The following is a 23,807-nucleotide window of genomic DNA, read 5'->3' on the forward strand; positions in this document are numbered from 1 at the left end:
GGCGTGCACACACAGCCCTCCTCTCCTTGCTGTGTGCAAATTTTTCGCACATCTGCACTGTTCCCTCCAGGTGACACAGACGCTCTCAGGACTCACCGAGGAAAGACACACAGACTTTGCAGAAGGTGTGGAACTGGAACTTGCTGGCCGCCTCCAGCAGGGTCTTGGCGTTGGCTGAGTCGATGACCAGGGAGCCGGTGTAGACGAACTCCAGGAGCAGCTCGAGGACGTCGGCCTGCAGGTTCGACAGGACGAGCTCCAGCTTCTCCCGGCCGCACTGGTTGCCGTCTTGCACGGACCTAGGCACAGAGACGAGAGTGTCCTTACCTGCCACCCCATGGCCACATCGCCGCCTCCTCACAGGGCTAGATCTCCCTGCACGCCTCAGTCACGCCCTTCCTTTTAGGACTCAAGGGACACAGCAATGACACACCTGAACCTAACCACCTTACATGGGATCTGAAAGAGAAGAGTCTGACCAGAGACGCCCAAAAGAACAGAAAACCCTGCTTATCACTACTCGGCATGTCCATGCAAAAAAAGATGCAAATCAAAAAGCATGAGCCGTGGATGGGGACGAGGACCAGGACTGGCCTCAAAGGGAAACAATACGGTTCAGCCCCGAGCTGGCCCCGGCGTCTCCGCCAAACAAGGCCAGCAGGTCCTGGGCTCCAGGGCCCATCTGCCTCAAGTGGAGGTTCTCCAACAGGACTGAGGCTCCCAATGGGCTGCGATCACAGCCAATCTGGAGACTTCCTTTGATCGCCCCAAAGACTGCAGGCCCCGTGCTGTCCCGGAACCCCGACCAACCCCACCTCTTTCCAAAAACATATTGTTTCCTTTTAGGCATGGAAAGGAAGCCCTTCATGACATTGCTTTGAAACTGAGGACGAGACGAGATAGACGGACAGAATGGTTAGAGCTGGGAGGAGGGGAAGCGGAACAACCAAGGACTTCCGCCACAGACAGCCAGCAGCCATGACCTGGGACCTGGCCCGGGGCGGGGCCCTCCTGCCACATGGAACACGGGGTCAGAGGTCAGAGTGGCCTGCGTGTAGAGTGTGCATCGGGCTTGTGAACTGGGGGGAGCGGGGGAGGGACACAAATATATAAATATGTTTATATCTGGTGTCTACAGAAATACAAAACCATTGCAAAGGCTCCTAAGGCCTGGCAGCCGCGCCCTAAAGCTGGACCTGGAAGGAAACAGATACGATGAAGCAAAAATAACACCGGTACAAAAGTGACCAGGAGGAAAACACCCAGAGTGTTAGGAGTAAGGAGGCAGGCTTCTCAGAGGCGATCAGCTTGGCACCCCGTCTTGGCCCACCTGACCGGTCTTGCTCCCCACACTGAGCCTGGTCCTGCCCCGGGCTGGGCTCAGCCACGTGGCTGGGAAATGGCTTCTGTATTCCCTCTACTCTTGAGGAGCCCTGGGGCCAAGACTCTTGTGACTTGTCCCTTAGGTGCACCTGTGGCTGGCAGTGGGGGTGTGGAGGTGTCCTGTAAGGGAGCAGGCTAGCCCCAGAGAGAGGGTGACTCCTGTGTGGGCAGGGAGCCCGGGCCCTGAGTGTCCCAGCTCTGCCACCGACAGGCAGACAGCTTTGGCCTCTCTGGCCCTCTGGCTCCTCTTCTGTAAAACAAGAGGATTGATCTGGATGAGGTCTAAAGTCCCACGGAGAGTTTACGTGACAGAGGCTGGAAAATGCCCTTCCCGGGAGACTCTTCTCTACATGACAGGTCCTGAAACACCATGGTTGGAACAGCATTCTCTCAGGTTAGGCATTGGCCTCCCAGGGCCTTTAAAACACAAATCCGACCAGGCAGCAGACAAGAGAGCTTCGATCCTGCTGCCTGGCAAGTGTGCAGGGCTCCCTTCCCAGGGTGCTATGCTGGGGCCCCAGCCAGGCCCGCAGGGGTGTTCTGCCTCCAAGCCCGGGGCAGGCCCAGGGAGCTGAGAGGGAAGGTGCTGGCTGAGTGGGGTCCAACCAGAGCCCTCGCAGCCCACAGACACACACAGTACATGTGATTTAAAGTGACCTAACACACCCAGTCCTCTGCTGTCGGGGTGGATTTCCACGCTTGGGTGGCTTTGTTAAGTATAAAAATAGTTTATTGTGTGATCACTTAAAATCACAGAAACTCCAAACACCCCAGGCCTCAGGGGCCATCTGGTCAACCTCTCACTCCATGCCTTTGCTGCCTCCACCTTTATGCCTCCACACCATTGTCTGGCCTTTCCTCCTCATGTCCCTCATGCTCTGTGGAGGTCACGCTGGGCCACAGTCAGGGCAGGGCTGATGGGGCCAGCGTGGGGCTGCCTCAAAGCCCCAGTCCCTGCTGCCTCTGCCTCTGGCCAGCGCTCCTGTCTACCCACACGTCCTCAACAGAGGAGCTTAAACCCAGGGAGGAACTGAGGTGGAACTTCAGGATGCACACACACACACACCCCCACACGCACACACACACATACACATGCATGCACACACTGAAACTCATGGGACGTGTAACCTTGAGAGCCATGGCATCAGCCAGTGAGGAGGGGTGTTGGGCAGATGGAGGGCCCGTGGGACCCACAGCCCTGAGTGGTGGGTCCAATGGGACCAACGTGGCTGCAGTGAGGGGAGAGGCTTGTCTTGCTCAGAGTCTGAGCCAGGAAGCGGGTCCTGGGGACGAGGTGGTTCCCCATGGCTGAAGAGGGGTTGCATGGAAGCACACATGATGTCTACCATCACAGGGGCTGTCCAGGGTTGGAGAAGACTGCTGTCCCTTTTATGCATGGCTGTGGCTCTGCTCCTCCAGGCCCCCTGTGGGGTTCCCCCGTGGAGAGGAAGGAGCCATTGGGCAAAGGATCTTCAAGGAATGGCTGGAGGCCCCTGGGGCCAGATGCCAGATGCTAGGAGCTGAAGGACCATTCCACTTGGCTACAGAGGATATTGGGGAACATGATGGGGGCTTTGCCAGGCAGCTGAGTTTAGGGTCTGCAGGAGGCAAGGCCTGACTGCAAGGCCTTGTGCAGCTCACCTGCACCCGCACGTTTCTTGTCCACACAGGCATTTGTGTGGCCCAGACAGCTGTGGGGCTGAGGGAAGCCAGTGGTTACACTGTTCCTTCCCATCAGACTGTGTTGGGACTGGAGCTCGGTGCTGCTTGGGCCTCTTCTCTCTGAGAGGGACCCCCTGGGAGGCATCGCCCCTGAAAGGTGGCCCTGGTCCCTGATGGAGAGCTGTGCCCTCCACAGATGACCATTCTGTCCTTGTCGTAAGCTGGTTCTTGGTGGTCTGAGCATCCTGTTTCACTCAGCCTCATGGAGTATGTGGGGCAATTTGCTGGGCAATCAAGGTCATGATATGACCTTGGAGGGAGGTGGAGCAGGGCAGGAAGTGGCAGCTTGTCAGGTTGGGGCTATGAACCTGATACTTGGGAGGGGGACCATGGGAGGGAGGGGCAGGCTGGTGCTGCCTAGCCCACACAGGGCTCACGGGTTCTGTCAGAACACTAACACTTCGTGGGGTCACCTTCTCCCAAGAGGGAGTGTGACCTGGGGAGAGCCCAGGACATGGGGCACAGCTTCTGCTTGGTAAGCCTGGGTCTGTGGATGTGCCAGGAATGCCTAGTCCCCAATATTAGAATGCCTGAGATCCCAGCGTTAGCAATTCACTCCGTTGGGATAAGACCTGCCCTTTCCAGACTTCAGGACGGAGTCTCTCATTCTACTCCTCACACACCTCAGTGGTCACGTTTTCACTTTGCAAGTTGGATCTGGAATAATGGGAGGGAACCATGGGGCAGCAGTGGGTAGGGGACACTCAGGGAGCAGGTGGTGAACGTGGCTGGTACCCTGTTCTGCTCAGGAGGATGGCCCCGCCCTCCCGATATGATTCCTACCCTGCCCCATGCATAGGAGCTGGGACCTGTCATCAGCTCTGAGGCACAAACACTGGCAGGCACAGGTCTCACTGGGTCCTGGGGACTTTAGAACCTCAGGCAGGTCCTGATGCACCCATGGTGACTTGGTGATGGGTCTGGCTCACATCATTATGTCAGCATCGGAGATGTGTGACTTTCCTTTTGTCATTGGGTCTTCTAGCCACACCTGTCTCTTCTACCAGAAAGGGGGCAGATGGCCACCCACAAAGGTGCAGCCTCACAGGGAAGGAAGGGAAAGGCGTACGGCTTGACTGTTAAAGTCGACTGGGCTCCCCTCCATCCAGACCCTGTGCCGCTCAATCAGGCAGGTCCTTCGCTCTTCCCCTGGAGAGGCGGACGGAGGGAGAAGCCCAGAGCCTATACCTGGGGCTTGTGAAAATCACCTTGGACAAATCAATTTGTCCATGTATTTTCATTCAATCTGGAAAGAGAATATAGTTCCTGTGTGTTGTTGGCTCCAACAGGCTTCATAAGACAGGATTTTGGCTGGAAGGTGGAATGCCACATCTCTGTCCCCTTGGGTGTGATGAGGGGCAGCTCTCCTCTGGGGCTGGGCATCTTCCACACCCAGACTGGGGAGTGTGTTCAGAAGTGCTGGCGGCGGGGCGCACCTCTGCTCTCACTAAGGAGGAACAGTCAGTCCCCTGTCCCCTCTGGTGGGGCCTGCAGCCCACCCGGCCAGTGAGTGCAGCCACTGCTCCCTGTGGTCCCAACCATCCCTGAGAGAGGCTCAGACCCCAGGGCATAAGTGAAGGGACTTCTCCTCTATGGGTCCAAAAAGGCAGTCCAGGGCAGATCTAGGTCCTGCTCACCAGGGTTAAGGAGTGACTCTGGACTTGGGAGGCTGCAACCCCAGGACCCCAGTAGGTCTGGTCTGCTCCAAATGTCCTTCTTCCTTCCTGGGGCTGAGCCCACTGTCCTTTCCTCCACTCCACCCTGCTGGGTTTCCCCCTCCAGCCTGGCCAATTCTCAGTCTCCCTTCAAAACCCATGCCAGGTGCCATGTCCTCCAAGTGACGCCCCTCCCTGACTCTGAGCCTCCATTTCTGCACTCAGCCAGCTTTCCCATCCATACCACTTCACAGCTTCTCCCCCATCAGACTATGGGCTCACCAAGTGGCCCACACTGGGGTTGAGCCTGGGTGCTAGGACAGTGTCCCCAGTGGGGCTGGAACAGCGAACATGTCACTCACCCCAGGCTGGAAGTGGGAAGGAGCCCAGCCTGAGCCTCCAGGCCTGGGGGTCCTGGGATGGGAGAGGGTGGGTACCTGCCCCTGCCCTCAGGAAGCTAAGGACCAGGACACTGTGTCTCACAGATGGTCCTTATTGCCTCTGCTTACGTTAGCGTGGCCACCCGAGAGGGAAACCCCTGCTTTGGGTTCAGGGAACAGGGCCACATGTCTCCCGCGGGGCCATCCCGGCTGCTGTACGTTAGGCCTCCAGGGTCACGGACTCCAAGAGACTGAAATGACATGGTAAGTAACAACATTAGCTGCTCCCTGATCACTAAGAATGGGAAAGTTTCGAGGATTTTACATGGCCAGAAAGGAAACGATTTCCTATAGAGATTCTGATTTTCTCTCTACAGAAGGAATTTGTTTGCTGTTATTGGCAGATGTGTGCCTGTGCTTAGCATGAGGGAAGTAAGGTTTAAAATGGCTGCAAGTTAGCATTGTGATCTTCAATCGCAGGGGCACCTCTGGACTCTGCTTCGGCTTCCCCTCCTCCCTGAGTGACCCTCCTGCAGCTGAAGACCCAGCTCTGTCTCCCCAGACCCCAGACCTCTCTGGGTTCAGATCCTCCATCCATTTGGCTGCCTCCTAGGCATCTCTACTTGAATGTCCTTCAGGCTGCTAAAACTTGACAAGCCAAATGCTCAATTCATCATCTTCCCCCAGCTCTCCCTGGACGCTGGTCTGAGGACCTGCCTTCCTCTCTGTGACCTCACCCTTCTCATGTCCTGGTGCTTGTCCTTGAGAAGCCTTTCCAGGGCTGGCCTGCCCATTCCCTTAGCGTCACCCTGGGATGTCAGAGCTGGAAGGAAACCTGGATGTCATTTGAACCAACCTCCTGTTTTACAGATGAGAAAAGCCGAGGCCTGAGAGAGAAGATGTGACTTGCCTGGGGTCATAGGACAAGTGGCAGAGTCAGGTGTAGAACCCAGATCTCCTAGCTCCCAAGGGAGTACCCTCTCTCCTCCAGTGACTGCCTCTTAGCCCCAGCACTCCTTCTTTCCAGTTAGGGTCTCTGAGGCACATCCTACAGTTCTCCCATCGTCAGGTGGGAATCCTCTCCCCACTGCTCCTGATGGCCCCCCACACCCTCAAGACCAAGCCCAGGGCCTTAGCCCAGGCATCAGGGCCTGCCTGCCCATCCCGCCTCAGCTCACACCCATCTCTGGGAAGGCCATCTCCCCGTCTCTACTGCTTATGACTGTCTCTGTCCCCAGTTTTTCATTCCAGGCAAGCCATTCTTTCCCTGGAACATTCTAGAACATTCCTTGCATTCAAGGTAAGCTATCCCTTGCCTAGAGTATTCTTCCTCCTTCTTTTTGGCCTGTCCAAGAAGGCTTCACTACTTTGGGTTCCCACCTAGCGGTATCCTCTTCTCTGTTGTGTCCAAGAGTCTGGTCTTACATGCAAGGTCTCTGAAGACAGTCAAAGGGCTCCTGTGCTCCTCTTGCCCACATCTTTCTAGCCCAGGGCTGGGCCATTGCTCAGTATCAACCTGCCCCTGCATCCTGCCCACTCTGTGCTCTCCAGCTGGTCTGGAGGAGGGACCAAGGCCCTAGGATGCCACATCTGCAATCTAGCAGCCAGGTGCCAGTCACTGCCAGTTCCAGAATTTGCCAAGAGTGGCAGCACAAAGACCTCTCTTGGCCTGAAGAAGCCACTGGACGTGCCCCTTCACCCCAGAGCTCATGCCCCTACCCCTGTGCTGGGACAGAGAGAACCCAGGCACCGGGGACGGGGGGCGCGAGCTGTCCATGAGACTGAAGTCACAAAGAGCCTGCCCCTTCCTGCACGGTTGGGGTCAGCGTGGCTGGGCGGGGCACGCACGCCGGGCAGCTCAGCTCTAAGTGAAAGGACACGACGGATTGGAAAGGAGATGCCAGCCAGGGTGCCATCCTGAAACAAAACACAGTCACTCTGGGGTTAGTTGGCAAGTCCAAACACAGCATTGGGAAGCAAGCAGAGGTCCTGTCCTCCCACTCTGAGCACAGTCCCGGCTCAGCGTCCGCCCCGGAGAGGCTGCAAGGCAAAATGAGCAGCGGCATTAATCTGCTGATGGTGAGAGAAACAGGAGCGTTACCCTGGGCCAGCCCCCTCGGCTGCTCTCCCTCACTAAGGAGCTAGAAGGTGGCCCCTGACTTCTTTGCAAGGGTATGAAGCAGACAAATTAAAAAATCAACATAATGGAAAAAAAAAAAAAGATGCTCATGCACCATTAAGACTCATTCAGGGCGGAGGGCAGACGGGGTGGGGAGCAAAGGCTGAGAGAGACCGTGTTTAGGACACACCTGGTCTGTGCTCAGACAACGCTGGGTTAGGCTCAGTGTACAGGTCTCAAGACATGCAGTGTGAATGGGGCTTTGGCTACAAGTCTCTTCTCCCCGATTCAGGCTGGGGAAAAGTGTCCTCAAGGGGGATGTTCTGGTCGATGTGCTTTCCTGGCATTAAGTTCACCATCGACAGCAGTGACGATGGTGCTGGGGACCTCGTGCTGACCCCGTGGGCACAGTGTGCAATGGTCCCTTAAAGTGGAGTCTACAGTCCTCAATCTCAGGGAGGGCTTGTGAGCCACTGAGAACGCAGGATCCTTGGGGTGGGGTAGGGGTGTTGTCTACGGCTGGCAGAGGCCCCTGGTGACCAGCAAAGCTGTGTGGGGCGGGCTGGGGCTGTGGCTGCTCTGAGGCTGTGTGTGAGAGGGCACTTGCGGGAGGAGGAGGAGAGATGGCTACTGGCTCTGTGACAGGGAGTCACGCTTCAGGAACCTGCAAGAGAGGGGAGGAGAAAAGCGACACAAAAGCGTCCTACAAAGGAACAGACCCGACCACAGCTGGAAGGAAGGCAAACCTTTGAATCAGGTCCTTGAAATACAAGCTGCAGGAAGCTAGAACATTTTGGTGGACTTCAAACTCTCTGCCTTCAACAACAATTTTCAGGTCTGTAAACGCTTTCGCTCTGCGCTGCTGGTTCAATTCCTTCAACATTTCTGCAGAACAGAGAAGACAGACAGGGCCAGGTTCCCATTAAGAGTTTTTTTTTTTTAATTAAATTTTTTTTCAAGAAGTAGAGAAATAGGAAAATACTTGATACTGTTTCTTGGCAAGACTGGCTCAACACTGACAGTCAAAAGAAGTCACAAACAGTGCGTAACAAGCAGCAACTGGGAGGGGCTACACAACCAAAGGAATAACAACTTTCCAAAGCAAAAAAACAAATGCGATAAAAAAAATCAAACCCAGAAATCGAAAGGTTGGGGGGAAGAGATCCCCATACTGCCGATTGGAAACATAGAGAATACATTATCACAGACAACTAAAAACCATCATATAGCTACGGAACAAGTTCTCCAAATGCCAGTGAGTGCCGATGTATTGGATACCAAGTAAAGCATGGCATTGTGATGTAAGATGGGCTGGATATGGTCCAAAGGAATAAAAACCACAGAACCTGCAAAAACAGCGTCCCTTCTGTTAGACATTCACAGTCATGGCGTGGGGCGAGATTCTTGGGGAGGGGCCCTGAGAAAGGAGGGGTGGAGTGGAGCCTGGCAAGCACTTCCTCCATCTTACACATCGTCCTCCGTCCTCCGATGGTGGAAGCAAGCAAGGGAGGGATCTGTACCTCCTCACAGGCCTGGGTCATTCTCTCAAGACCCCCACCCTCACCTGGGGCATCAGCATGGGGGAGCCTGGCTTGCAACCCCAGCAGGTCCCAGGAAATGGCCTCTGGGGCCCTCCCACTCTAATGCATACCTACCTTGTGGCCTGGTGTCTTGGCCACCTGGGGCTGGCACAGAGCATGTCCCAGGCCTTTATGCTCTGAACCTGGGGATGTCAGAAGTTTCGTCAGACCCACCTCAAGGCTCAGAAGGGGGAAGGAGGAGAGCCTGCCAGTTACTCTGCTTAGTTTATACAAACTCTTTCATTTGCAAAAGTTAGGGCCTTCAGAGGACCAAGGCTCCCACCAGCCTCGCCCTGCCTGCCTGCCCCCTGGACTCCCTAGACAGAGCCTGCCCTTAGCATTGCTGGTAGCTGGACATCAGAGGCCCAGATCCTTGGACCAGATGACCTAGACGGTTGTTAGGCAGCGTTGTGTCCTTTAGCAGGTGAATGTGAGCGCCCCGCCCTCCAAGCCCCCCACCATCACCCCTGAGCCCTCTAGATCTATGTTGAACCCTGGCTAGTGTTCTAGAATTACCCTCCAGCGTGCACTGCTCCAGCCTGATCCTTCATCTCTGTCCACAAGAAGCCAGGATCGGCTGCCTGCCAAGCCGCCCTCCAGAGCCCAGCTCTGCCTCAGACACCTGGATGTTTGTGGACAAGCCCCTGCGCTCCCAGAGCCTCTGTTTCTACATTTGTAAACTGGCGATGGAGGCTCCTGTTCTAGTCCCAGAGTGTGATGACGATCAGACGCTCAGGCTCAGGGATGGGCAAGGGCTTGTGGGCTTTGAGGTCAGCCAGGCCCTTCTTTTCGAGGACACTCTGGGTTCCAGTTCTGGCTCTGGCTCCGCTGAAGACCAAGGAAGATGGTGAGAAGGGTGGTCCTGGAGAACACCCCACATCCGGGGACTGAGGTGTGCAGGCCTCCCTCTGGGAGCCACGGGCAATGCCAAATCACTGACCCCACTCAGCCCACATCAGGCTGAGCTGCGGTTGCAGCAGGGCACCTGCAGGACTGTGTGGGGGGTGCTGGCTGGGGCCTCCAGAAGGCCCCCCGCAGGTGCACTCAGAGCAAGGGAGACCAGCAGGGCACAAAGTGCCAGGTGGAAGGCCTAGAGGGCACGTGTGGGGCAGATGCAGAGAAACAAGGGCTGTGGGAGCCCGCTGGGGTGCGACGGGTGGGCAGGCGGAGCCAGATCTCAAGAGCTTTGTGAGGGAGCTCAGGCTTAATTCCGTGGGCACCAGGGAGCCCCCAGGGGTTCTGTGCAGGGGAGGGAAGAGGTGAGACTCGGATTTCAGACAAATCACTCTGGCCTCCACGTTAGAGGCAGGCCCAGCAGAGACCGGCTGAGGCCAGAGGCCACATGGGAGTCAGGAAAGCACCTGAGGAGAACTGGGCCCCAGAGGCGGACCTGAGGGAGAACCTGAACTCTGCCTCCTCTCAGCTGTGTGACCTTGGGAACGTTAATTGATGTCCCCAAAGCCCCAGCTTCCTCCTCTGTTGAAGGTTTAAACAAGCTAGGCCCCGGTAGGCTGTTAGCCGTGCCTGGCTCGTGGTGAGCCCTCAGCTGGTAGGAGGCTCGATGTTACTGTTGGCGGTGGTGACCGCTCCAGAATCCAAGTGAGAACTGACAGAGGCCTGAGCTACAACGGTCACAGGACAGAGAGACAAGCACTTAGGCTGTGGGTGCTCCGGCCCTCAGTGAGGGAGGGACCATGGAGCTGGAGGGAGGTGAGAGGACCACTGCTGGGTTTCTGGAGGGATGTCAGGAAGCGAGGGGATGATGAGTTTAGTTTTGGGGTTAGGGCTGGGGCCTGTGAGACACTCGGGGGCGAGGTGCAGGAGGGAGGTGGTGGGGACCTGCAGCATGAGCCCATGGCTGGGCGTGCACAGGACTCAGGGAGAGCCCGCAGGGTCGAGCTGGGTTAAGGCTGAACTGCTATGTCATACATCAGCTCCAAAAAGAGCCACCAGCTGAATTCATTCCCAAACCATGAGCCAGGGGGATGATGTCACCTTTTTGAGTAAAGTCGTGTGGGAGGAACAAGAGTTCTAGGCTGGAATTCCAAAGACCTGGGTCCTGGTTCTCCTTCCAGCTTTGCCACTAATTGGCCATGTGACCCTGGGCAAGCCGCCCAGCTCTCTGCGCTCAATTCCCTCTGCACCAAGGGCACCAGCTCTGTGGCCCCCTGGCTGTCACGCTGCAGCAGTGACGGATGCGGTCCCACATACATGCCTGCTGAGTTAACCACGCTCAGGGGGCCAGGGAAACACAGCAATGTACAAAATGCCACTCCTCTGGGCCCAAAGCATTCTGATTGTTTTGGAAGATTTTACTTCAACCAAGGTCCCAGCAATGATCATACCCCAGCCCTAGCCCCAGAGGCAATGCTTGCTGCCCTGGGAATTCTGGCTGGATCTGGGAGGTGCTTGGAGATCCAGGTCATCGTTGTAACTATAGGCGCTTTCTACTCTCACTTTCTGGAAATCTGGATTTACTAGCTGGGCAGGATTACTCAGTTTCAGAAGAATTTTTCAATTTATGAAAGTGATCACCAGGGGATTCCTTTTCACAGCAGGGCCCCAAGCGCATTCAAAGTATTGATCAGTCGGTGCATGCTTATGGCTGCCAGCTGAGTGCCCAGTCGGCGTGGCATTTCTGGAAATCATGACCCAGGATCTATGGCAGGAAGCCAGCACAAGCTGCCCTCCTGCCCACCCCCTGTCTTGGCAAAGGACAATCCCTTAATGTCTGAGGGGCTTGGAGGATGGTGGGTCCCTGGGGCAGTCTTCCAAGCAGCGGTGCAGGTGCCCAGGTTGCACACTCTGCAGGCCTCCAGGAAGAGCCTGGCCAGGCTGGGTCTCCATGTTGAACTCTGGCAGCACCTCAGCATAATGCAGAATTTGGCTGCTTTAGGCTTGTGGAGGAGGGGATGGCCTAGAGACCCTTTGGGCCTCTCCAGGGAGAGGTGCAGTGGGGCCTGGTGAATGACAGGTCTGCCAGCCTGAGCCTTGGCAGGGCTGGGCTCTGTCTGACCAAGTAGGAGCAAAGCCTTGCCCTCAGGGTCCCTCCCTGTTAGCTGGCATCAGGGAATTGTTTTCTGGTCTCTGAGCGGGATGCCCCACCTGTGCCTGTGTGATGCCGCACCCTTGCCTCACCCATACAAGTGGCTGCCCTGTGCCCTTGAGTTTGTCCCTCAGTGGGGAGCTCCCCTCTGCTGACACCTGGCAGAAAGCACTTGCCCACCCATTCACCAGGCCACCTGCCTGACTCCTCTCCAACCCTCCCTGCACCAAGTGCCACCCCTTTACCGCCTAGAATCTCCGCATCCTTTCCCTTCTGGCCTCATTCACGTGGGTGCCCCATCCTTCTTCACTTGAGTCACTGCGGCAGCCTCAGAGGATGTCTCCCTGTTTCTGGCTGTCCCCTTCCAAGCCACTCCAAGTGGCAACCCAGTCATCATTCCTGCTTAACTAAACCCTTCCAGGCTGATGCCCCTCTCCCCACTGCCCAGCTCCTCCACCCCCCAGTTGGGCCCTTCAGCCCCCATGGAAGCCTCACCACACCCCAGGCCAGTTCCCCTTCAAGCCTTCACTCACCTCTCTGCCCCTCTGCCCTCATCTTTCTGCCTCTCTTCTTCTGGCTAATTACCACTTTATCTTGCAATCCCAGTTAAGGTGTTATTTTTGTCCCAGGCCTCTTTGCCTCTTTCCCTTCTTCCTCCCGCATCCCCCATAGCATCCCGTGCTTACTTCTTTAGAGCACACTACGTGCTGTAATTATTTATTTACATGTATATCTCCTGCACTAGACTCTGTTTTATTCATATTTTTATCTTCAATACTTAGCACAGGACTGCCATGTAAATAGCCGATGTGTTAGATGGCAAAAATTCTTGGCAGCCCCTCTCATCAGGGGGAGGTCATCCCCCCCCACCCTTTAAAGCTTGACTGGCCTGTGACTTATGTTGAACCATAGAATGTGGTCAAAAGGACATAGTGTGAGTGTGAGTGTGAGCCACAGCCTCCGGAAGCTTCGCTTGCTTTTGCTCACTCTCTTGGGACCCTTGCCAGCACCACCATATGAACAAGCCTGGGCTGGTCTGTCAGTGGATGAGAGACCAGGAGGGCAGAGATGAGCCATCCAGATGAGCCATTTACACCAGCCAGCCCCCGCCAATATCAGCTGAGCCTGACCCAGATCAGTGGAGCCGAACCCAAATTGCAAACCAGAATCATAATCTAAATAAGTGGTTCTTGTTTTAAGCCACTAAACCTTAGAACTGCTTGTTATGTAGCAAGAGCCAACTGGTTTAGAAGGCATGAATAAATGATGGACTCAAGTGCTCAGAGAACTTTCTTTGTGTCAGTTTCTCCTGTGCTGGTTCCATTTGAAGTTAATTCTTTTTGTCTTTTAATTGTGGTAAAATTTACCATCTTAACCATTTTTAAGCGCTCAGTAGTGTTAAGCACATTTACAGTGTTGTGCAATCAATCTCCAGAACTCTTCATCTTGCGAAACTGAAACTCTATACCCATTAAACAACAACCTCCCATTCCTCTCTCCTCCCCCAGCTCCTGGCAACCACCCTTCTACTTTCTGCCTCTATGAATTTGATGACTCTAGGTATCATATAAGTGCGATCATACTATTTGTCTTTTTGTGGCTGGCTTATTTAACTTAGCGTGATGTCCTCAAGGTTCATCCATGTTGTAGCATGTGTCAGAATTTCCCTCCTTTTTAAGGCTGACTATTAGCCCATTGCATGTATGTACCCCATTTGGTTTATCCATTCCTTCGTCAATGGACACTTGGGTTGCTTCTGCTTTTTTGGCTGTTGTGAATAGTGCTGCAATGAGACTAACTGTTAACACCCACTTATGGACATCTTTAAATACCGCCTCAGACTCCATTGTATGCGTTCAGGGTAACCTGGCTTTGTGGACCCAGCAGCAAACGGCATCAGAGGGAAAGGGGACACTAGAGCGGACTGCCTGAGGCTGGAGGATTTGTTTAGAGGAGAGTGAGGCCACAAAACGAACCAAGACTGGAGATGAAGTTGCAGCCAAACTTCTGCATATTTTTCACCAAACGACACAAGTTATTTGTCAGAGACTAATGGGCTCGTTCCAGCTGGACTAGAAGGGCTGTCTGAGGAGGTAATAAAGAGGAAGCGATGTCAAATATTAAAAGGCAACGAATTTCAGTGGCTTTGCAGCAGAGAAGTCCATTAAATCAGAGCCCCGAGAAAGGTTGTGCAGCCAAATAATTTTTTTCAGAGCTCAAGTAGGAACCCAGCTAAGTGATAAATGCTCCCGATTCCATTGGTATTTATGACACATATTTGATAAAGGACCTGAAAAAATTATAAACTCAGAGCAGTTGTGAAATATACTGAGAAAGCCCAGCGAAGACTGTGTCATGCACGCCCAGAGGATAATTCATCTGAGAGCGGAGGAGCCCGACGTGTGTAGACACCGTGGGGACAAATGGTGGCTTTACATGAGCAGAGTGTCCTGCAGCTGCTATTCGGCTGGGCCACAGCAGTCAGGGAGCCCTCCAAGCAGATGGGCTCCCAAGGTGAATGCTGCCCTTCCTCCTCCTTCACTCCCTAACTACCCAGAGATACACATCTCTCCCCTTCTCCTTTTCCAAAAAAGAACTGGGCGCAGAATTGGCCTTGAGGGCCAGCTGGGCTCCAGCTTCCAGGTAAGACCGAGTCAAGCCACCTGTGGACCACACATCCAGCCTAAGTCGGGGGGGTCCTCTACTGGGAAGTCAGCCCAGCCCCAGCCCCACAGCCCCACGCCCAGGCAACAGGGTCCTGTAGACAAGGAAGTGTGAAAGACTCTGACCTCTTGTCTGACTTAGAGTTTTAGTGAGGAAACCTTCTGGTATGTTGTACAAATGGAAATTCCTGCCATTTATCTGAAAGGGAACAAAAGCCCTAAGAACAGCCATCACCTCTCATCAGCCTGCTTTTTCTAAGTTGTCCAACACTGAGTGGCAAGACCTATTTCTTAAGCTGTGAGAATTTGGCACCAAAGGGCTGTGCACTCGTGGGTGCTCAATATGCATTTGCTGAGCAGAACCACAGATTACCTTCCAGTCAGAACATTCTCATGCTCTCTAAGATGATATAAAAGTCATTTAAATTTTTCTTCCTAAAAAACTTTGAAACCCTCATAAAACAAACAGAGACATCCCCTTCTCTTCCCCTGGGTTTGTGCCCCTGTCTCTTCATTCCAAGGATTGATTAGAGGCAGCTGCCAGCCTGGGCCTGGGGACAGCATGCTTGCGAGACCTAGATCAAGCCACAGAATCACGATGCCTCCCCTGTGACCTTGAGTAAGGGCGCTTTCCTCATCTGGAGGCCCACTCAGTCAAGGAATGCCTGATCCCTTGTTCCCAACCCCCTCATCACTGGCTCTCAGAGGCTTCTCTGATCTGTTCTTACATTTGTTCATAGCTTCCTCTTCTATTCATGTCTCCATATGCCCCTCAACCCTCTCTCTAAGTCATGCCCGTTATGTCTTGTTCCTTTACTTTGGTTGTTTCTCATTCTGCCTCTTTGGCCAAGTCTTTCCACACTTGTTTCTTAGGGTCCCATCCATCCCTTAGGCCTCAGCTTAACTCCATCCTATAAGAATTCTTACTGAGGCCCCCTGGTCACAGACCTCTCCTGTGGTCCCAGGAGACTTTCTTGGTGCTTCAATCGCAGCAGAGATCCCTGGTTGCCTAATTCCAGAGGAATGTCTGTCAGTCTGTCTCCTTTCCAGGCTGTGATCTCCTGGAGGGATTGTTTCTCTGGCCCCTTGTGCTGCTGGCACCGTGTTTTGCACAAAAATTCCTTTCTGATTGGAATTCAGGGTGGGTTATAGACCAGAGGCACACATGTTCTCGGTGGTAAAAATAGCTTCCCCAAAACATGGTCCAACAGAACTATTTGAAATGTCATTGTTGTGGAATCAGAGAGGAAAAATGCAAAAATCAAGCCCCCTCTAGCTTCAGGAGACATCAGTATTAATAACAACGGTAATGATCCCACAATTTGTATGGCAATCTATGGCTGCTAAAGCATGGTTATGTTCGCTGTCCACGTCCTCCTTGGGGAAGGATTTATCTATTCTATTCAGCTCCAATGCCTTGGAAGAGCCCTGAATGGCCCTCCTGGGAAAGACTGACCACCCTAACAGCTCTACTGAGCAGCCTGGAGCCCTCCGGGCAACTCTACAGAACAGGCGCCTTCACATGCAGTGGCCAGAGAGAGGCAGCCTCTCAACTCTCCAGGTTCCCAGATGCCCGAATGGTAAGTTCTGCCCCTACACAAGCAGGTAACGGGTCACCTCCATTGACAACTCTTGTCTTGTGGCCTCAGAGTAGACATCAAAGGGAATGGCCTTTTGTTTGTGGAGAGATGGGGGAGGGCAGAGGGCAGAGTGTTAGGACCCCAGCACCAGTCCAAGGAGCCTGGCCAGAGCTGGGCTCTGAAGACTTGGGGGGAGAATCCACTTCCAGGTTCATTCTGGTTACAAGTGGCAGAATTAAGTTCCATGCACTTGTAGGACTGAAGTCACAGGGTGGTCACTGTTGAGGTTGAGGCAGACCCTTGGCGAGTAGGGGAGGCTACTGGGCAAGACTTGAGGCTGCAGCTGAAGAGAAGTGCCCTGGTTAGGTGGACATGAGCAGTTTCTAGTCCTTTCTGCCCCCAGTAAAGAAGCTTCCACCTGGCTCCTTCCCCTGATTCAAGGATGGAGGCTGAGGGGGTGATGGGAATGCTCAGAGCAGGAGAGGATGAAGATGTCGTGGGGGGTCAGAGCTAGAAACTTTGGGAGAAGGCCATAGCTTAGGAAAGCTGAGTGAGAAATGAGGTCAAGACCAATGTGCAGAGAGCTCTGCAGAGAGCTGGACTCTAGGGGGACATGCTGGAGTCGGAGAGGGCCAATGTGCAATGAATTAATCATCCAGGTGAGTCAAGTCAGAACCCTGAAGAGCTCTGTTGGGACCAGATGCCTGAAGATGGGGTTCACAGGGGCCAAGTGGGAAGTCAAAGCAGATGGGCTGGGAGCAGCCAGGGGATCAGGGGTTTTGTAGAGAAGGTGGCTCTACAGAGCCTCTGTGAGGCGGAAGCCCCCTCCAGGGGCTAGAACTTGGCACCAGTGAGGCAGATGCCCTGAGGGGCCTTGGTCCTCAGGATGGGGGGGAGAGGGAGGATGAGACTGGTGTCTGGCACCAAGGAAGGAGTTCAATCTGATGTCTGAGGTGAGGGTAGGGAGCTCGCTCCTCCCTCTGTGCTCTCATAATGCTCTGTGCCTCTGTGAAACTGTGTTCTGCCTATAGCATATTTAGGGACACTGCTTCTTTTCCATTGGAGTGTAGAAAAGGTGGGGGTGGTTCTTGGCTAGAGGGACTAGAGTCAAGAGCCCACGACAGATTGTTGGGGCCAAGTGAGTGAGCCACGTTCAGCACCTTGGAGAGCTCTGAGCGCCCATGGGTCAGGGCAGAAAGCAGAGAGGGCTCTAGAGAGGTTAGGGGGTGCCCTGGAGCAGGTGACTGAGCCCACAGCTGAATGAGGCTGAGGCGTGGACATCCTCTTTCAGAGGCAGACTCTGGGAACTTCAGACATTAGTGTCTGGTGGCCTACTTGTTTATTCATTAAACAGATGTTTGTCTCCTGTGTGAGGGGCACTGGGTGGGGTCCCCGGGACATATGTGAATGGACGTGTTTGCAGACCTGGGGAGCCCACAGCTTAACAGGGGACACACTAAATAACTGTGACGTCGAGTGAGAAGAGTTTTGGTGGGGCAAGCATCGGGCAGGACGCGCAGAGGAGGGACCGCCAGCTCTCGGTGGAGCACAGGGAGACTTCTGTGGGCTGTGGTGGGGGGATGGATAAGGAAACACTGGAAAGATAAGCAGGAGCTCACCAGCTGGGCCGAGGGGCAAAGTGTGAACCACATGGATATGTATGTGTGTGTGTGAGTGTGGAGTGTGTGTAAGTTTGTGGGCACAAACATACGGCATGTGTGAGCGTGTGATGTGTGTATGAGAACGGATGAATGCATGTATGTATGTGTACAAACATATGTGTGTGTAGGTGTGTATTTGAGCATGTGGTGTGAGAGCACCATATTGGCCATATTGGATGTGAAAGAAATAAACCCACCCGTGGTCTTTATCTCTCAGGAGACTGGGGGCCCATGGTGGATTTTATAAGAGAGGGTGAGAGAGTGAGATTTGTCTTTTACACTCAAAAAGGCTGCTCAGAATCAACCTTGAGCAGTGTCACCCCGCATATACAGGCTGATCCCCCTCACACTACACTTCTTCACACACCATCAGGCACTCCCTTCTTCTAGACTGCCCCTCTGCTATTCCAACCCATTCGGATGCCCCTCCTCTGAATTTCCCAGGTACACAGTCAACCAGCCCATTTGTCAGGTGCCTTCAAGGTGTAGGGCACTGGGCTGAGAGCTGGGGTGGGGGTGGGAGCTGCAGAGGAGAGGGGGCAATAGATGAGCAAGACAGTCCCCTCCCCAAGGGATGGTGCAGTCCAATGGGGACACAAGGTGCCCACAGTGAGAAACTGGACAAGAGCTACATAAACAGCCAGCGGTGGTGTTAAAGGCCTTCTAAGGAGGGAGAGATGGGTGGCCAGGGAGGGAGGGGCTGGGGTGGGATGACCAGGAAATGCAAGGGGTGCAGGGGAACGGCTAGCTATATCATCAGTGGAGAACCCAATGCACGTGAGCAGGGGTATTAGTCTTAATATACTAGCTCATAGCCTCATATACACTTACTGAGGACCTACTATGTGCCAGGCCATGGACTATGAATATGAAACCAGTTTCCATCTTCAAGGAGCTCACAGTCAGATGGGGAGGGAGACGCCGCAGTGGACATAAGTCAGTTTGGTTGCTTGGCATTGGAATCCCCTTTCTATTGGCAAGAACTCCAAGATGGATAGGGAACTGGGCCCTGTCACTGTGGGAGTGGAGCAGAGGTGGCTTGCTGGCAGTTGGCCTGTAGCCTTGAGACCTGGGCTCGGCTGGTCTGATGCTCGTGCCCTGGACTTTGAAGTTCCAGGGAGGGGTGCAGGGCCAGCTGGCAATGACTACGGTGGCTACAGTGAACTGGCTGATTGCTTAGTGGCACTTGAGCACCCGGGGGAGACAATGCCAGTGTAGGGTCCCAAGCAGACTGTCCTGTGGCGGATCTGCCTGCGCTGCCTCTGTTCCTGCTCCAATTTCCAGCCCAATTCTCAGCCTCAGATAAATACCTGTTCTGCTTGCCTCTGTCTGCGGTTGGCATCCCAGGACCCTGAGTGGTAGAGACACACGAATGCATCTGTGTTACACTGTGTTATATGCAGCGTGGTAAAAACTACTCGCAGCAAGCCTGCCCAGGGTGCTGGGGAGCATGGAGTGCAGGTGGATGAGGGAAGGCCCCTGGGGCTGGGGGACTTGGCTTGGTCTTGGGAGGTGACTTGTTAAAGTAGACAGGAGGGCATTTTTGTTAGCGGTCTGCCTGTGCACAGGCCTGGAGTCACGCATTAGACCACTGCAGGGGCAGGGGGCAGTGGAGTAGGGCTGGAGTGAGGGGGTGGGGGTGGCAGGACTGAGGCTGGAGTGTAGGCAAGGGTCCCCATGACATGCATGATAAGCTGTGTTAGGAACCTATAGATTGCAACCTGGGAGGAAAATATAGAAAAGTCACCCAGGTTGCCTGGGGTACAGAGGGGTGGGACAGATGGAGGGCAAATGTCTGGAGACAGTGAGACCCTGCCCCTAGGGGCTGCCGCTGTTAGGCAGGTAAGTGGTGAGGACAAGGCCTGGCCTAGAGCCTGGAGGATGGTGGAAGGGGCTCTGAGCTCTGATAGGGAAGCTGAACCACAGGACTTTGAGAGTCCACGTAGGGCTGGGGGTGAGTGGAGGATTTTCTGAGCACCATCCCAGACTTCGGTGACCTAGCGTCACCCACCTCTGGGCTGGGCCTGGGGCATGGCATTCAGAAACCAGGCGTGGTTGCTGCCTCTCTTCTCTTCAGCATCGCTGGATGTGCTCCTCAAACAGATGGAGCCTTGCCTCTTAGGCTGTGAGTACAGGGCCCTCCTGTGATGAGGGGCCACCAGCCTGCACTCTGTCCTTGGCCCTGCTACCATTCCGTAGTTTTCTATTTTACCATTCGTTAGTTTAGGGGCAAGACGTCCGATTTCCAAACACACATGAGAACCTATAGCTGGTCCCTGCCAGAGAATTTGAATAAAGATGTAGGCTGAGTGGAGCAGTACTGTGCGTGCCCCCAGATAGGCATAAACTCTAGACATCTTCACCCAAAAGACAGAGCTCTCCACTAAGGCTGATGGGGAGCTGACGGCGGCCACCACACCCTCCAACACAGCCCAGCCCCCAGGCGGCAAAGACAGGGCTGCAGATGCAGAGCCTGAAAATGCACCATCATGCACATCTGGTTTCTTCATCTGGGACCAAAGCAGGGCGTGCTCACAAGCCCCCATTCCTGGCCTGTGGGCAGCTCGGGGCAGGGGAGGCCCATAGGGAACCCTGCTTCCCTCCTTCGCTGCCCTGGATTCCAGAGGGGCTGGGCTGTTCAGGCTCGACTGGCCACCATGATCATTCCCTGTCCTCTTTCCACCCAGAGGCCCTGGCTGACCTGCCTCCCACCCTGGGTCCTGAGAAGCCTGGTGAGACAGCTGTGTGGCTATGAGAAGGGGCTGGCTGGGGAAGAGGCCAAGTGAGGGGTCCCAGGGCTCTGTACCCAACCCTGCAGACCCAAGAGGAGGGCGTGCTTTGGAAATAGAAGAGCAAAGACCCAGATAGGAAATGATATTTCAAATAAGAGACGAAGAGCCCAACAAGCAGACACAACCCCAAAGCCTAAATTCTCCTGTGTGGGGGAGGAGGTGGGGACAGGCAGGAGAGAGATACAAGGAGGGGGAAACATGGCCCCCTCCCTCCCACCTGCTTTAGCAAAAGCCAGTATTTCCCAAGAATTCTGATAGCCACGGTGCCAGCAAATAAATCAATAGTTTTAAAGGATTTGCAAGAATTAGTGAACCGGAGCTGGGAGTACAATCGGTTCAGTTACCCAGGTAAAGAGAGAAATGATTCGGAAACCCCAGATGCCAGGGGCTAATGGCAGCTCAGAGCAGCACGAACCACATCACAGGAGAAGAGAACGTGCAGCCCGAGAGGACTTGGGGTGAGGAGGCAGGGGAGGAGCGACCCGCCGTGTGTGTCCCTGCGTGCATTTGTGGGGGCTGGGGACCCCTCTCCGCCCATTTGTGCCCTCTACAGTCTCCAGGAGGGGGTGTCTCTCCGTGGCCATCTGCCCCTGGGTCTCCATCTGTGCCCACCTCTACAGCCCGGCCTGGCCCCGGTCAGGTCCGGGGCAATACATCACCCCCTGACATTTCAGGGGAGGCAAAAGCCTGGGCGTCATTTCAGTTTTTCATGTTGCTAACAGTCTTTAATGACCATGCAAGTGATCCCTACAATCATTCCAGGAAATTAGAAAATAAGCAAAAAAGAAGAAAGTGGGATTGTCCACTCTGGCAATCAGGCACCAGCTGCAGGTTCTGGCAGAGTCAGAGGGTCAGGTTTGACTTAGAGTGCCTGGGCCAGCCCACGTGTCACACCCCAGGGGAAACCACAGTCACCAGGGAGGAGCCAACTCCTGGTCCTGCCTCAGGTGGGCCCACTCTCAGTGCCTCGTCTACCAGCCATGATGTCTTGCACATCTGCCTTGCCCATCACACTGGCGGGCAGGGTCCTGGGTGTGCACCAGCCTGTGGAGGAGGTACCCCAGGCCTGGCCCCAGGAGGCCCTGGAAGGGTCAACAGACTGGGGTCTCCTGACATCCTCCCTTCCCATCTTCCTCCAACTCCACCTCCTGTCTGCCAGCTCAGGCCTCTCTCTGCCAATCCCTCCCTCCTTGGTATGTGATCTCTGCCTACCGAATTCTGTGTCTGGTGGGTAGAGATGCTGCCTTGCACTCCCTGAATTCCTAGAGCCAGGCGCAGCCTCTGGTACCCATGGGAATGGGTCCCGGGTGGCCCACAGATGCTGGGCTCCAAGTGATGACATAGGCATCCAAGACCCTGATGCAGGAAGGACAGGCCTGTTTGGGCACACGGGCCTGTGATCCTTGACCTTCTGGACTGATTTCCCCGACACAGGACCTTTCACACTGTTCCCATTATTTCAGCTGAGCTGCTGGCTTTAATGACACCCCTCTCCGCCTGGTCACTTCCCCACAGGTATTTAGCCTGACAGTCAGTTTTTCTTGAGAAGCTGAACCTATTAGACTCTATAATAAAGCCAGAGTACTGTTTTCACAAGCTCTCATTGGAAGTAATTACCCATGGGGAGCTGTCCTGCACGGGTGGGGCCGGGCCTGTGTTTCGGCTGCAGCCCTGGGTTCTAGGGACCCTCTGCTCTGGGCAGGCTGGACAGGAAGGTGGGGGCTGGTACCCCGGCACCCACCACTGTGCTCAGAGGCTGAATGAGGGGGGCAGACACAATAGCTGAGAAACTGAGCCCCACCCTTTGCCCCCACAGGCTGTGTCCAGCATGGGCCACCCGACATGAATGGAGCACTGCTGTGTGCAGCGGGGGAGGCAACTGAAGTGACCCCACCATCTGGCTTTCTTGGCACGATGTGCAGTTAGACACTCACTGGGTGGTGATGACCATGGAGGGACGTGAAGAGTGTGGTGAGAACGCAGAGGGACAGCTCCCAGGCTGCTCTTTGCATAGGCCGTTCCCTTCGTCTGGAATAGCCTCCCCTTCCTCATCCAGAAAAGGCCCACCCATCCTGTAAGACCAGGTTCAAATGCCACCCTCTGGTCCCCCTGCGCTGGGCTCGCTACTCTGGCATGGTTACTTCCTCACCTGTCAGGCCCTTGGGCTGTGGGTTTCTCCAGGGCAGGGACGCCCAGCAAGGAGCACCAGGGGGGTGCAGGAAAGGGTTTGCCGACTGAGTGAGTGGCTTTGACCAAAAGGGAAAAGAAAGCAGAGTCCCTTTGGGACTTAGGGGTGTTGAGACACTGGGGCCTGGCCATGTGGGAGGTTCCTGACCAGCTGGGTCTGCAGCCCCTGTGAAGACACAGAGTCTGACAGAGAGTCCTCCTTAGCTCCAGCGACAGCCTCCAGCCCGGTGCTGGGCCTGACTCGGGAGCTGTCCCTGCCGCCTGTGGGCTGGCCTTCCTGCCCAGCTCTGCCTGGGTGGTGAATAATGGTGTCCATTTGGTGCCACAGCTCCTTTCAGGAATAGAAGCCATCCCCAGGCTCCCTTGAGCTTCTCCAACTCTACTGCAGTAGCCCAGGCTGGCTCCCTCTTGGGGTGAGTGTTGCCTCTGGTGTGTGGAGGTGAGGGGGTCCTCAATGGGATGGTAGGGTCTGGGTGGATAGCTACGGCCCCGACCCTAGGGGGCTGCAACCAGACCCTGGAGCAGACTGGGGAGAAGGCTTTCCCCAGTACAGGGGACCTGGGCTTGGGAGAGTCTGCAAAACAAGCCATGGGGCTCCCTGAGGCCACAGGAATGACCCCATATGTCCCAGCAAAGGTGGATCCAGGAGAGGAGTGGGCTGGGCCACCCTAGCTGCCATCAGAAGCTGTTCCCTCTGCTCCCATCTGCTCCCTCTGCCTCCTGGAGGTTCTGGAACCAGCACTTCCTTCCTTGACCTCTGTAGGCCAAGGTCTGGCTGTGCCTGTCTCCTGTTAGCATGACCTGTATCCATGCCCTGAGCAGCACTGATTAACGTGGTACATATGCACGGCAGGAGGAGACAAGAGCTTTCCATTTCTCTGGTAGGGGCTGGGGAGGGAACATAATGGACTTTGATCACTGCTCAGAAAAGCTCGCAAAAGCAGAGCCTGGATCTGACTGGTCTCTGTACCCCAGTGCCTGGCATAGCTTCTGGCCTGAACAGGTCTCAGGTAAGGTTTGAATGAGTGATAGAGGGAAT

At 54.8% G+C, this 23,807-nt stretch overlaps 1 protein-coding gene across 3 annotated transcripts in view; it reads right to left on the reverse strand.

Moving 5' to 3' along the window:
* Positions 1–23,807, reverse strand: part of KLHL29 (kelch like family member 29) — a 180,068-nt gene that overhangs the window by 15,205 nt on the left and 141,056 nt on the right. For all 3 annotated transcript variants that reach the window (XM_070574336.1, XM_070574337.1, XM_070574338.1), the window contains 2 exons: positions 8,006–8,144; positions 97–299 (listed from right to left, as the gene is read on the reverse strand). In XM_070574336.1, coding sequence (XP_070430437.1) covers positions 97–299; positions 8,006–8,144 — 342 coding nt within the window. The remainder of the gene's footprint in view (positions 1–96; positions 300–8,005; positions 8,145–23,807) is intronic.

Source organism: Equus przewalskii, chromosome 14, assembly GCF_037783145.1.
Source record: "Equus przewalskii isolate Varuska chromosome 14, EquPr2, whole genome shotgun sequence".
NCBI lineage: Eukaryota > Metazoa > Chordata > Mammalia > Perissodactyla > Equidae > Equus > Equus przewalskii.